The sequence below is a fragment of the Daucus carota genome, chromosome 6 (assembly GCF_001625215.2).
Source record: "Daucus carota subsp. sativus chromosome 6, DH1 v3.0, whole genome shotgun sequence".
NCBI classification, from domain to species: Eukaryota; Viridiplantae; Streptophyta; class Magnoliopsida; order Apiales; family Apiaceae; genus Daucus; species Daucus carota.
In genome coordinates, this window is record NC_030386.2 from 21,833,582 (window position 1) to 21,848,817 (window position 15,236).

The following is a 15,236-nucleotide window of genomic DNA, read 5'->3' on the forward strand; positions in this document are numbered from 1 at the left end:
AGCAAACTAATATATGTGTAAATAACCTTGTCAAAAAGAAAAAAAAATGTGTATAACAATCTTGTACTACCTAAAACTTACTAAAATAAACATAATAAAATAATTCAATTTTAGAAAGAAGCCGGTAACTTTACAAACTTAACGAGAAAAACAAAAAAAACTTTCGAAATCGAAACAGCCAAGCTCCAATGATCGATGGCAGAATTATAAAGTCGACCACGAGATGAGAACGTTTTACGAAGAGGCCGCCCCTATAAGAGGTAGTTTTCTCCTTTTGATGGGAGCAGGGCCCACTTCACTTTGCCGTTATATATATTCCCGCCAAGCACCGAAAAGCAGACTATTTACTACACGACGACTCTCCTTTTTTTACGTGTCCATTGTACCACTGTATTGCCCAGCAAAATACTACTTACTCATACACTATTGACCAATGGCCAATCAAGTGGCATGGTCAACAAACTGCTTCATTATAGAAGCTTAGATTAGATTACGGTTTTTATAAGTTCTGATATTGGCATAATATTTCTAGATATTTAAAATAATAATTTTATTATAAATTTAATATTTTAAATATGTATGTGATAAGTCCAGATTTTGATAGATGGCTCAAGAAACTGATTCGTTTTAGTAGACATATCAGACATGAGCTGCAGATAAATATATAGGGGTTGTCTGGATAAATTTAGAAAATAAACATGAAATGAACTAAATGTGAGAAATAAATTAAGACTTATAAATAATTAAACTATTTAGAAAAGAAGTCGAAATTTTAAAATAAAAGGTAGCATTCTCTGTTTTTATAATTACTTCTATCATTTTACACAAACATGTAAAAAAACGTAGTAACGGATTAACTGGAAAAGAAGCACTTATGCTCCATCTCTTAATACTACATCCGTCTCTTAATACTTTTCATGTTTGCTTTTATCACGTTTGCCAACACGCACTTTTGATCATTAATATCTTTAATTTCGTATTAGTATTAAATACAAAAACTTCACCGTATTAAAGTACTTATGAATACGAATCCAATAAGATCACTCATGACTATATTTAGTCTTATAAATTAGACGTAAATTAGTAATTTGTCTCATGTTATGAACAGTCCCGACATTTCAAACGGGAAAAGTAAATAGAAACGGAGGGAGTACAAAACTACAAAGATGTAAATATAAGTTAATTTAGAATGAGTATGTCCCCTAAAATCACATGTTACGAGTACTAAGATCGTCTAGATTATGGATTGTTCAATTAAATCACATTTACATCGCACCCTGCACCATATGTTTAACAAGGTAACCGAACCTAGTCATAATCCGGAGTCATAATTAGTGAGAAAATATGCTTGGATCCAAGTACGTTTTTATTTTAACTCTAGTGAAGTGGAGTAGTTTACAAAATCAAACAGCTGGTGTAACACATATTCTTAGTACAGTCCTAAATATTGTACACGGTCCCCATGGTATGTAGATGAATACTCGAACATACAAATACAAACATACATATAAGAAGAAAGGACAAGCGTGACACCCTCTCTGATAAATCACTTCCTTTTCCTTCAATTTTTGAGAACCGAGCTCTGTTTTATTTCCCCTTTCCTCTGTTCACTCCTCCACATTTTTACAGACAAGACCATTTGTTTTTCTCTCTTTTGTGGTCTTGTAGAATGAGAAGATGAAAATGATGGTTCTTGATGGCTACAATGAGTCTGGTTCTTTTTGCTTGGATTCTCTGTATTGTGAAGAAGAAGAGGTGGGGATTGAGAGCTTAGTAGAAGAAGATGGGCTTGTTGGTGCTGAGGATCTTGAGCGAGATTTGTGTTGGGATGTTGAAGAGCTTGAGTCTTTGCTTTGTAAGGAGAAGGAGACTCATCTGTTCTGTAATGAGAATGGGAAAGAAATAGAACGTGCTTGTGTGGCGAGGGGAGAGGTGGTTGACTGGATGATGAAAGTCAAGGCTCATTATGGATTTTCAGCTGTTACTGCTGTTTTGTCTATTAATTTCTTTGATAGATTTATGCTTTCCAGTGTTTGTTTTCAACAAGATAAGCCGTGGATGATCCACCTAGCTGCTGTGACATGTCTTTCTCTGGCTGCCAAAGTTGATGAAGTTCAGGTTCCTCTCCTCCTGGACCTCCAAGTAAGTCTTGTAGATTTTTTGAAATATTTGATTTTCATGACTTGGTTTTGTCAAAATTGTGGTTTTTAAAGTTGGGTGTTTGTGTTTCTTGATGTTAAATAGGTGGAAGATTCAAAGTATGTTTTTGAGGCAAAAACAATACAGAGAATGGAGCTACTGGTGATGTCTACACTTGAATGGAGGATGAATCCAGTGACCCCACTCTCTTTTCTTGATCACATTACAAGAAGACTTGGTTTCAAAACTCATCTCCGGTGGGAGTTCTTCAGGAAATGTCAAGATCTCATCCTCTCTGTTGTTGCTGGTAAAATCTCTCTCTCTCTCTCTCTCTCTCTCTCTCTCTCTCTCGTGTAATCACAATTTACATACATTTTCTTGACATACACATATCAGATTGGAGATCTGCACGTTATTTACCATCTGCATTGGCCACATCAACAATGCTCCACATTATACATGAACTAGAGCCTTTGAATGCCATTGAATACCAAGATGAGGTTCTGAGTCTGCTCAAAACTACCAAGGTTTGCATTGACTACATTTTTCTTTTTCCACAACACATTTGTTCTGTAATTTAAGTGATGCGGGTACTTTATACGGGACCCTATTTATTATGCACAGGAACAAATAAATGAATGTTACGGAGTGATAGTGAACATATCAAACACTTGTTGGACCAAAAATTATCACAAACGCAAGTACAATGCAGCAAGTCCAAGTAGCCCAAGTGGGGTTATTGATGCATCATTCAGCTACTCTGATAGTTCAACTGATTCTTGGGATTCTGGATCATCATCAGTCTCTTCTTCACCTCATCATCAGCCATTCTTCAAGAAACTCAGGACTGGAGAAGATAATAAAATGCAAATGCCCATTTCTTAAGAGGGTGCTTATCTACTTAATGACTTTTAATCTCTAATGAATCCACCAGCTTTTGTCATCTGTGTGTTGTTTTATTAAACAATATATGGATGAAAAGATGAAAAAGCAGAGACAGAGAGGAAAAGAAAGGGTGGTAGGAAACAATGAAGAATATGTATAATGTTTCACCAAGATATGTAAACAGACTCACTCTTTGTCTCTCTTTGCTTCTCTAGTCTCTGTCAAGCAATCTGCTTTTATGATTTATCTTTAATTATTCTATCAAAATAAATATTCTGTAAACTTCTTTATGGTTCAAGACCTTTATGATGCACTACAATATTTTCCTGATAAATTCACAGATTCACTGTACATTAGATTAAGCATGGCCTGGTGCATTGTGTTTAGCTTGCAGCTAGCATGCAGAGCGCAACTTTAGCTGGAAACCCGAAAGAGCGTGTCATGTATTTGTGTGTGTTTTGGCACGGGGTTTCGTGGACTTGTTTAACAGAACACACTAGGCTAACTATTGGTCTTTTGGTTTTTAATTGATGGCAGTGATCAGTCTTCAAGATAATCGCTTTAGTTGTGTTGGGAGAAGTGTAGTCGAAGATCTATTTTTAATTTTTCAACTAAGTGGTTATAGAATAGAATGGTTTGTCGTGTCGGTCAGTGGAGTGCTAGCTAGCTGGGACTGGGAGGATCCATATGTTTGCCCATGTGGTCAACAGGCCTGCTCCCGACCTTTGTTACGTGTACTTCCCTCTGTTTGTTTATATTAGATGCGAGACTTGACTCGTGAAAATATATTTTGATAAGTTATTTTCAATAAAAAATTTTAAATAAAATTTTAATATTATATAAAAAGGAAATATCGTAAAAGATACATATGAAACTAGATTCTATATGCATTTTAACATGTATGCCGAGCAATGTAATAAAACGATAAAAAATCGAAAGGGATAAAGAAGCATATAACTAAATAACGAGCCGGTATCGAATTTAATCTGAATTTGAGGATCAATATATCATTGCGAATGATTTGTACGTGTTGCAAATTATTTGGTTATCTGTATATTGACTGTAGCGTGGAGTTATATGTTACGTTGAGGGAATGAAACACGTAAAAGTACGTAGTACGCATGCATGCAAGCAACATTGTTGTCAACTATTGCCTTCTGGTCACGGCTTCACCTTGTGGGTGCAAATTGTGTATAGCTTCATTGCATTTAGTACAGTAGATTCATGGTTGTGTTGCACCTGGATTTACGAACACGACCGCATAACCGCATTACCTGGTTTCTTTGTTTTCAGATATGTTAACAACTATGTGTGCACTGATCTTTTATATGAGGAAAATAAGTTCCTAGTTAAATTGTTTTACAAATAGTTCTTCTACGATTTTCTTCTCCACAAAATGGAACATCGGGCCATGATATACTACCATAATTTGTGATATTGTTGCATGTACGGAAATTTCTAAAAGCAAGTCCGGTGTATGATTATATTTAGTTTTGTAATTAACATATATTATTTTCTTTTCATAAATTATCATATATAAATATATGTGAAAAACACTGTTTCAATACATAATTTTCATTAAAAAATAATGAATAAGTTAATAATAAATTACACATTTAAAATTTCATCATAATTAACTACGAATACAGTATAAGCCCTTTCATTAAACTTAGAAATATAAGATTTGGAGGTACTATTTATAATTTTCAAGGATACAAGTCCATTTTAATACCAAAAAGTGGTCACAAATGGTATACAACGCAAGTATCTCGTCATGCTTACAGATGGACCACTCACAAAAGCAATACTCCTATCATCCTCCAATCATTTAGTGTGCTATAAAAAAGGTGATCAAATTAATTTTTAAGAAAATTGATTAGTGATTAATTAAAAGTAATTATTTAATCAAAATGATTAATCAGGTTCAATTTTTAATCGATTAATGACTGATTAAATATCAACTCTGTGTAGATTTTATTATTTAACTATTTTAGATCTGATTATAAATCATATCAGAGTCCGTCCAATTATTTTCACTGCCTGTGAGACTTGCGAATTGCGCAGCTCACCCCAATTATTGTATAGATTTCTATGACGCGTTCATGAGCTCATAATAATCCCTAATTCTTATGAATTTGATACAGTTTTATCGATCATCTAATCATAATTATGGATGAATTTTCTGTATTCATATAATTTCATCGATAAAAATCACCAAACTCATCAAATTTAATATTTATTGTGTGCATAGATACACATTAGAAAGACCTTTACTGCATTTATCTTCTCTCACAGTCTCACGTCAAATATTTTATATTTGTACGAGTCAAGGAGTATGTTCCGGACATAATCATAGATCTACACATTTTATATCTCGCTTTTTCTTTATTACAACTACAATCCAATTCAACGTCGCTCTCAACCTGCAGTATTTCAAATTCAAGCCATTTTTGGCAATAAATTAGGCGCATTATCTGTTTCGAGCATGGTTATAGAAATTGAAAATCAAAACTACTCGATTAACTTAGTGATTCAGGATTTATCAAAATCTTTTCTATGAATTGAAATTTTTTAATCAAATCATAATATAATCAATAAATTGATAAAATATTTTCAGAAAAAATAATTGAGGACTTTGAAACAAATTCTTTAATACGGATCAGGTTTCTGGTAACAATTCTTATCCGCTTGGAAAATATTCACCATATTTATGCTACTGTAATATTCCGCCTATTTGGAGTTGAAAACAATAGGTGTTATTCGAAAGCTAAGATGTATTTTAGCCATAAAGGGCGATCATGGAGTATACAGCTAGCTCTACCAAGGGGGTGGCTTGGGGAAGCACAAGAAACCACACTCACTAGAGTGAAAAGGCAAAAAGTTGAAGAAATTTAGAAATTTAGAGGAGACAAAATCTTTGATTTGGTGGGAGATGTCGTCTTTGGCCCTACCTTGTTTTTGTGATTCCCCCGTACTTGGTGCGCACTGTATAATCAGCCTTGGCATTTTCGCAAGAGTCTTGGATTAAATTTGATGATTCTACAACTTTAAATTATTTTTGATTTCAAAAACAGTACTCACTATTTAACACAAATCCACTTTCTTTGAAAGGTTTGTGTGGTGTGTGCCCATGGGCATATGTTAAGCACGGAAACTCATAATTTTGGTGTGTTTTCATTGGTGTGATTGGTGTGAATGCGGGGGGTCATCATTATTAAAGGGGTGTAAGCCAATCAAAACATGGAAAAACTATCAAATTTTATGTTTATTGTGTGCCCATGTACACACCATAGAAAAACCGTTCTTTGAAATAAGATAGATACGTTTGAATCAGAAATGTTAGGAAACAAATTCTGTGACAAAATGATTGGTGTTGGCGACCAAACCCAGCAGTGATCCAAATTTAGGACACATTACCCCAAATTCTCCTTCAGCAGTGATCTAAAAAGTGATCCAAATTTGGATCAATAAATAGTACTGATCCAAATTTGGATTACCACTGTTCACTGTTCACTGATCCAAATTTGGATCACCTACTTTATTATAAAATAATTATTATTTCTATATTTTTCGTTTATCGGATTTAAAATTAATTTGAAATTATTAATACTAGTATTTAATTAATAATAGTTTATAATTAATAATTTATAAAGTTATTGTTTTAGTAAAAACTTAGAATAATAGAAAAGCAAATTTCATTAAAATTAAAAAAAAGAGTACATTACATGCATAAAATAGAAAGTACATAAAATGCATACAATAAAATTACAATACCGAGAAATGACTAAAAAACAGTACGATAAATATAAATTTTGATTTAGTCGAACATATTATTTCTGTTTGCTCTGAGATAATCAAAATATTGTCCGTAACTATTCATATCATTTTGAGATCCTTGAGTTTCATCTTCATTTCCTTGATTTTGAGATACTTTGATCGATGTTAAAAAAATAATTAAATTAATTAATTAAATATGATATAGGTAGTTACTAATGAATAAAAATTAAATTTAAAATTATATAGTTTAATATAAAATTTATATAATATAATATACAAAAAGTAATTTGGATCAGAATTTGGATTACGCTGTTGGAGTTGGTCAAAAATTTGGATCAGAATTTGGATCAGTTGGTGATCCAAAAGATCACAACTGCTGGAGATGGCCTGAGCACTGTGACGATCAAAAAATCTGATTAATTTGAACAACAAACTAGGTTGCTCCCAGGTCAATACTTTTCTGGTCATCATTAGTGTCTAAGTGATAAAATTTTAAAAGAACAAAAATGAACACTTATAATCTTCTTAGGGTTTTGGTCCATAACAAGCGATTGTTATGGAGTTCTTATCCAACACACAGCTTAAGAGCCCTTAGATCTGTATTTTAATGACGGAGATGAAATCATTTTTTTTTATCGATCCGCTATAATTTTCCGCGGATCGGTAAAAAAAAATGCTTCAATCCGGACCCTTCAAATAGAAATCCGACAATCCTGGTAGTGTGTGTTATATAAACGGTCCCCGACACATGATTGTCAGGCACCATGACCCATCTTCTTATTATTCAAGTACGAATTAAAAGAACTTAATCATTAAAATTTTAATTTTCTAGATATATAAACTACTACTCCCTCCTAAACATGCACCACTTTAAATAAATTGAAACCGGCCTCAAACCTCAAAGCCAAAGTTGTGTACCACGATTCAGTTGAGAGGACATGTAATAATTACCACGAGAGTACCTTTTATACCTAAATCCTAAAGCTTGCCTTGACTTTCTCGATGCTCATTTGATTCAGCTTATTATTGCTTCGTCAATAAGTCAAAAATTAAAATAATTTACATAGTTATATTTAATCATAGAATTAAAATTTATGTCAAGTCTCCGTCCCTCAATGTAGAGAGAGAGACGGAATACATAAAAACGTCTTAAATTATGTACAATTATGTACAAGAAAAGTATACGACACATTTCGAAATGAATATGAGTTTGTGATTAGGTACACGAATTCTTAGCGGTTCCGATATAGATTTCAACTTCAAATACAAAAAACACGAAAATATATGACGCGAAAGTAAATGATGAACTATTTGTCACGTCTAATGTATTTTAAGAATAACATGTTCGATTTTAATTATATATACTTTCAGTTTCACTCATTTTTATACATTTTTTTTGCATTATTTGATACGTATTCAAGATTTCTATATATTACTATTTTGTAACTTATTTTTAGAATGGATTGTTTTTGAAGGAAAATTTAAATATTAAATTTAAATTTCTTTTAACAAAAAATTGAAATAATTTATGAAATTATATTTTATAAAAGTTTTAAAATGTATGCCGATTTTCGGTTCTAAACGCATACAAATCAATGACAAATTAATGGGATGGAGAGAGTAATATCTACTTATATATATAGTAGCCTAACACGTTCGTGTCAAACCTCTCTCCTGAGCAAATAAATTACTAGCTCCGAACCCGAGCCTAACTCCGAACCTAACTCCTCCTCATACATATAACTCCGAACCTAACTCCTCCTCATACATATAAAAAAATGTTATTAATGAGACTCGAACCTAAGCTCTCTTCATTACAATTACACCACTGAAACCACTTAAGCTACACATGCAATTAATTTTTTTTATTCAAAAGCATTAAACTCATATATTAAAACTGTTGTATTTATATTCTTTTCAATATCTTATTTATTTGAGATAAGTTATTATTTCAGGTAAACCTCATATGTTTTTTACATGATAGATTAATATCCATAAATTAATTACTTACGTAATAAATTTAAATTTGAAAAAGAATTTGAGCAATTGGGCTCGAGCCATGTTTCAGACTTCAAAAAATGGATATAATTCATATTTGAATAAAATTGGACGAATTCAAATCTAACTTAATACTTTAAACGAGTACCGATACAATATTAGAGAAATTTAAGCCATGAATGTGAGAAATAAGCACAAAAACTAAGATTTCGGTGAGCATCTTTGAAAGGAAAAATTGATGGACTTTCAACATGTACAATGTCATATTTTTTTTTTAATTACAAAAGGTGACTTATAAAAAAATTACAATATTTTGAAGAACATGAAATAAGATAACTGAAATAATATTTTTATTTAGATTACTTTTTATTTTAAACTTATGAATTCAGAATTCGACGTGTAACCAAATCTTTACAAAAAAGAAATTATAGATATAAGAATAGTGACAAAGACATCAAATTTGGTGTTAGAGAATATGTCTAAATGATGTGATTTTGGTGATATATGAATTTGAAATATTATAACTTGTGATATAAAGGTGAATTTAGAGAAATTCTATGTTGTTAATCAAAAGTCAACCAAATAATAATAAAACGTATTTACGAGACCTACTAAAAAGAATTGAGTTATAAATTTTACTTGCTTAAAATAAAATAACACAGAGAAATAAGTTATATATATATATATATATATATATATATATTAAAGTATTAAAACTATAATTTTAATATGCCATCCATCAATGTATAACATACGAGTTAAATAATATGATTCAAACTATAATTAAATTAATTATTCATTTACAAATTAAACTAATAAAATATAATTAATTCTGGAATGGATAATCCGACGCGATAAGACGAAAACTAATATCTGATTAGACGAGAATAGAACAAGAATAATTTTCCATAATCCAGAATATCGAACACCTGATTTGATCTTTAACAATTGAACATGATATGCTACATTGCTCACCCCTAAGAAATAAGAGTATCAAAATATTTAAAAATGTGAGTTTGCACAAAGCTAAAAAAGTAACTATACGACTAATTAAACTAAATATTTCTTATTTTTATGAACTCCATGGTGCCTAACTGACATCTACTCTATTTTTGCTATTTGAGATCTGGTTTATAAAGATTACATGAAAAATATTAAAAGTCTTAATCAACAAGCTTAGAAAACTAATGATAAAAGATTAATATTTTATAACAAGACAATATTATAACACGCGGTATCAAAGTAATAATCATCTAATATTTTAAATTAACAAAAAAAATATATAAGGCATTGAAGTACTATATAATTGGAAAATTAAAAGGGTGAGCCACATCAAACGTGTCGGAATTTTTCGGGTACAATTAAAAGGTTAGTAGTTCAATTAATGCTTTTATAATAAAGTAAGGTAGGTCTTTTACATATGTTTCAATTATTATTTATACAAAGTGTGTGCAACATATAATAAAAAAGAATGTGTTGATGGTCCGTCCATCATATATCACTTAACTATTACACAAACGTATACTCAAAAAAAGAGAAATAAATATAAAACAACGCGGACCACACATCTTCATCTAATCATGATTGAGGATATCGTAATTCACATATCAAGAACAAGTTTTCATATTTGATGAAATAATTTAATAATTTTCAGTAATAAATTACAGATCTTTTTAATGAGGTATAATATATTTAAATTCTAAAAGTTTCAGTATTAATTTCGAATATAATTTTGAACATGTAGATAATATGGAAGTGGCCTCTATATCCTAACGAATTTGAATATAGAAAAATCAGTTCAAATGTTGTTTTTGATCCATAATTTTTTTTTAAATATAGTACATATTATTACTATCAATACTATTAGATTGCAAATGTTACATTTCATATTTACATATTCTATTAAAAAATAAGACGTAATAGTTATGCTTGAAATAATATGATGACACACGAATATTATTTAAAATACAACAAAAACTAGAGTCCGGCTTTTATGCTAGTTTATGAAGTTAAGCAGAAAAGAAAAGGAAGAAACTGAAATGTGAATTCTGTGGTAAAAATCTTTTTCCTGACCATAGCTGTAAAGGTGAAAGTCGACAACCAAAGCGGACCCCTTATATGCAATATCTTCTGGGTGTCATGATTCTCGTCTTTCTTTAATTCTTTCTTATCAGTTGTTTTATTTAATAAAATAGCGGGAAAAAACTGAACTAATTTGTAGTAGTAAGGTTGTTACTTTTACTGTAATACAAGTAGTATAACTATGTTGAAGTTTATATTAGAGTTTAAACTAATAATCTATAACTTAGACATTGTAACTGTACAATATGATAATTATATTAATATAATAACAAAGTTTCCTTCTACTATTTTCAGAAGCTGACATAGTGACATTATATGAAGTTATGAACAATGTTAGGATCTGTGGACTTTGCGATCACAACTTGAACAATCACAACTTAATAAAAATATGATGCTTGCTTTTGACCAAAGAGCAGAGAGTTAGCTGTCTTTTTAACGAGCCAAGTCTTATCAATTTTTTGTTTCTACATGTAATAGTTGTGTTTGTATGTACTAGTTTCACTGAAATTATCAGCGTGAATGCAAGAAGTACTTCAATATGTTTAAATATTTTAATAATAAGTTAAAATATACCGCATAATATTTGGGAACAATTTCGAGTATTAATTTTGAGAACTTTAGCATCATTCGAGTATTGATTTGAGAACTAATTTAAGAAAACTGCACCAAATATGTTGATGGGAAAGATTACATACAGCCCTTAACTTGGTAGAAATGTTTATCTTAGCAAAATGAATAGACCACTAACATATTGATATTCATGTTCACCGCGGTCCGAGTCGGTGGCGGAACCAGAGGGGGCTAGGGGATACTAGAGCCCCCCCTAACCTCGAGAAAATAGTGTAAATTTTTTTTGAGCCCTCGCTGAATTAGTGATTTCAATATAGTGTTTTTTAGCCCCGCTGAATTATAAATGTCATGGAGAGGGACTTATTGTAAAAAAAGAAAAGAGAAGGCACTTAGTCCGAAGGGAGTCTAATTAACAAATACATTCAAACAGATACACTCAAAGCAACTCCAACAAACTCCTTAAGTTTTCTCCAAAAATAATATAAACAATCAATTCTTAACTATTCAAGAGGTAAAATTACACAATATCTACAACAGTATTCCCTACATATACTCTCTATCTATGTCTGTTATTAAAATATGCACACCTACAAACTGTATCATGCATGTTGAGTACTTTGTACATAACAAAAATAATATAAAATATAGTTAAGAGGGAGAGTGCGCTTTTCATTGTTGAGGAAGCAAATAGAGCTCCTAAATTTTTGAAGAGGTGCTAGGAGCTTGTTGGAGTTTATTTAACAGGTTACTAATCCTATTTTCGAAGACATGCATAACCGTTTCACAGAAGGAAACATAGAACTAGTACTTTGTATTGGCTCTTTGGATCTTAGGAATTAACTTTCAAGTTTGAATTACTCAAAACTTGTCTGCCTTTGCACAATTTTATCTAAAAAATTTCTCTATACTAAACCTGAAATTGTTGTCAAATCAGTTAAACAATTTTATTTATGATGTAAGAGCGGATAAAGATTAATCTGGACTTCAAAGTATATGAAATCTTTATAGTCATGATGATTAAGACACACAGACACATTGTTTATCCCTTAGTTTATCTGCTGGTTGAGTTAGCTCTCGTTTTACCCGTTGTATTTCAGCCCCCTCTAACTCACAGTCCTGGTTCCGCCACTGGTCCAAGTTGGTAGTCTTCTAAAGGTTTTGCGTTTTGAAGATTCAGAACCGTTCTAAGTCACCAGGATTACTGGTCAAATGGAATAGTTCACAAACTGTCTGTGGTACATGCAAGATCACTATAGGCATATACTAGCTGAAAACAAAAACAAAAAGTAGTGTTACAAAATGCACAATATACACTCTGATTGTAGTGTCATTTTGCTTTAATTGCACAATATTCCTTGGCGTGGTCTAATTTTTTCTTTTTCTAATTGATACGTACGGACACCCGGAGTCGAACTCTCGACCTCGGGAGTACAAAAGCTTAACCACCGTACCAACACATTGTTGGCGGGTCTAAATTATTGTATTCTGCTTCTGCCTACCTCAGTTTTCCCCTTGTTACACTCTACTCCATCATTTCACAGGAGTGAGTGAGTATTTCAATTTTACTCTCTCAGCATTCAGTAATACTGCACACTTACTGCAGTTGCACAATATTTTACTGATAAAAGAAACAATGAAATTTTACCCTAAAAAATTGGAGAGGACTGTTGAGAGCAGTACAAGTGAAACACATGGATTTAATCATGACAGCGAAAAGGTAAAAATTAAATTAATTAAACCAGTTGTTAGGTTTGTACAGTAGTAATGCCATTGTACGGGGACTGACATAGGTATGTAGCAATGCGTTTGTGGTTTGTACTATAACTGACATGCATCCTACCCATATTTTGACTTTTTGTACGATTCTTTACAAGATTACTGCTCCCTCCGTCCCACCAGATTCTTTACAGTTTCCTTATTTGGCCGTCCCACCCATTTTTTTACATCACAAAACTTTCCTAAAATAGTTAATGGGTCCCACCACTTTCTCACTTTTTCTTCTTTTTCACACTACTTTTACTCCACCAACTCCCTTTTATATATTAAAAATCAATGTGTCCCACCACTTCACCCACTTTTCCGACGGAGGGAGTACAATTCACGATTCTGTTTCTATTTTTTTTAATGTATAAATTTTAATTAAATCAGTTAACAGGAAAAAAATGGAGGTAATATCAGTCATTCTTACAAGTCCTGTCATGCCCACACGATTCCAGTTATGCCTACCAACTGCTGTAAAAAGTAAAAAAATTGGAGTTTGGATCTTAGCTAAACGATCCCACGTACTTCGTGTTTACACAGACCAAGTATGATGACCAATGAATATTAAAATTACAAGTATAATAATGAATCCTAATCGCAACATTTTTGGTTAAATCGGGGATATATTCTCTCCGTCCTAATCAAGCATAGTATACGCTTTTTTCTTCAACGATTGACATGTATTTTAAAATTCTTATGAAATATAATTTACAATTTTTTTTATTTTTTTTGTATAAAATATAATTGTTACTCCCTCCGTCCCAGCCAATTCTTTACGTTTGGTTTGGGCACGGAGGTTAAGAAATATGTATAAAGTAGTGGAAAAAAGGAAGAAAAGTGGGTGAAATGGTGGAACCCGTCAATTTTTAATGAATAAAAGAGAGATAGTGGGGGTAAAAGTAGTGTGAAAAGGGAGTAAAAGTAGTGTGAAAAAGAAGAAAAAATTGGGAAGTGGTGGGACCCATTGACTATTTTGGTAAGTTTTGGAATGTAAGGAATTGGATGAGACATCCCAAAAAGGAAACTGTAAAGAACCTGGTGGGACGGAGGGAGTATATTTTTACACAGAAAAGAAAAATCTTAAAATTAAGTTGCAGAACTATACTTTATTGAAACATTAAAACCCGTGACACGTCCCGGTCCCCCAATATATATCTGTCATATATGTTTGAGACTATCATAAAATATAACTTTATAAATTGTTTTAAAATAAATTTTTAAATATAATTTTAATGAATAAATTAGAAACAAAAAAATTTAAAATATATTATATAACCATACTTCATAAAAGCCTTAAAATCGTACAAACTATATAAAAACAAATGAGTTTTTTGAAGGAGAAATTGGCAAAGCAGGATTTAATGGAGAGATAAGGAGAAGGAGATGGAGTCCAAAGAAGGGCGGGCAGGGGGTCGTTGGGGTCGTTGGTCAATAAATCTACTGTGAGTGTGAGCAGTAGCAGAAGTAAATTAGACTATTAGAGAGTAAGGCTGTAAAAATGAAAGGACCTCTGTGGAGGGATGGACAAGAGTTGAAGGACAGTGAGAAAGGGGGAGTGCATGATGTTCGAAGAAAGGGGGGGTCTGTCCTTGATGTACTAAATCTATGAAACGGGGCTACCTTAGGGGAAGCATGTTTGCTATCACAAAGATCTGGGATCTTTTCACAGAGAGCCTACGCTATTGTTCCCTTGGGGACTTCTATAGATTCTCCACAGATGAATAGCGATCAAAGTTATATAAATATATAGGCAAGTGCTCAAATGAGAACCCCAACTAATGTGAGATATGAGATCTAATCTCAGCCACACATTCTTATCCTTCAATTAAATCACAATCACACATTTTATATTTTATATTTTAAAATTTTATTTTACTCCATCCACATTCCTCACCACACACCCACTGCCTTTTGTCTCTCCCTCTTCCCACCTCGCGTACGACTGCTGCCGCGTGCCGCCACCAGGTCTATGGTCACTAGAGTTGGCTGAATTAACAGCCTTCTTTTGCAACAAAGCCAACGAC

At 32.1% G+C, this 15,236-nt stretch overlaps 1 protein-coding gene across 1 annotated transcript; it reads left to right on the plus strand.

The window, feature by feature from the left end:
• The first annotated feature begins 1,522 nt into the window (after positions 1 to 1,522).
• On the plus strand, positions 1,523 to 3,322 carry LOC108225757 (cyclin-D3-1). Its single transcript, XM_017400702.2, has 4 exons — positions 1,523 to 2,142; positions 2,245 to 2,446; positions 2,536 to 2,666; positions 2,764 to 3,322. Exons 1-4 carry the CDS (start codon positions 1,678 to 1,680, stop codon positions 3,022 to 3,024), a joined length of 1,059 nt encoding a protein of 352 aa, XP_017256191.1. The 5' UTR covers positions 1,523 to 1,677; the 3' UTR covers positions 3,025 to 3,322.
• The last annotated feature ends 11,914 nt before the right edge of the window (positions 3,323 to 15,236 follow it).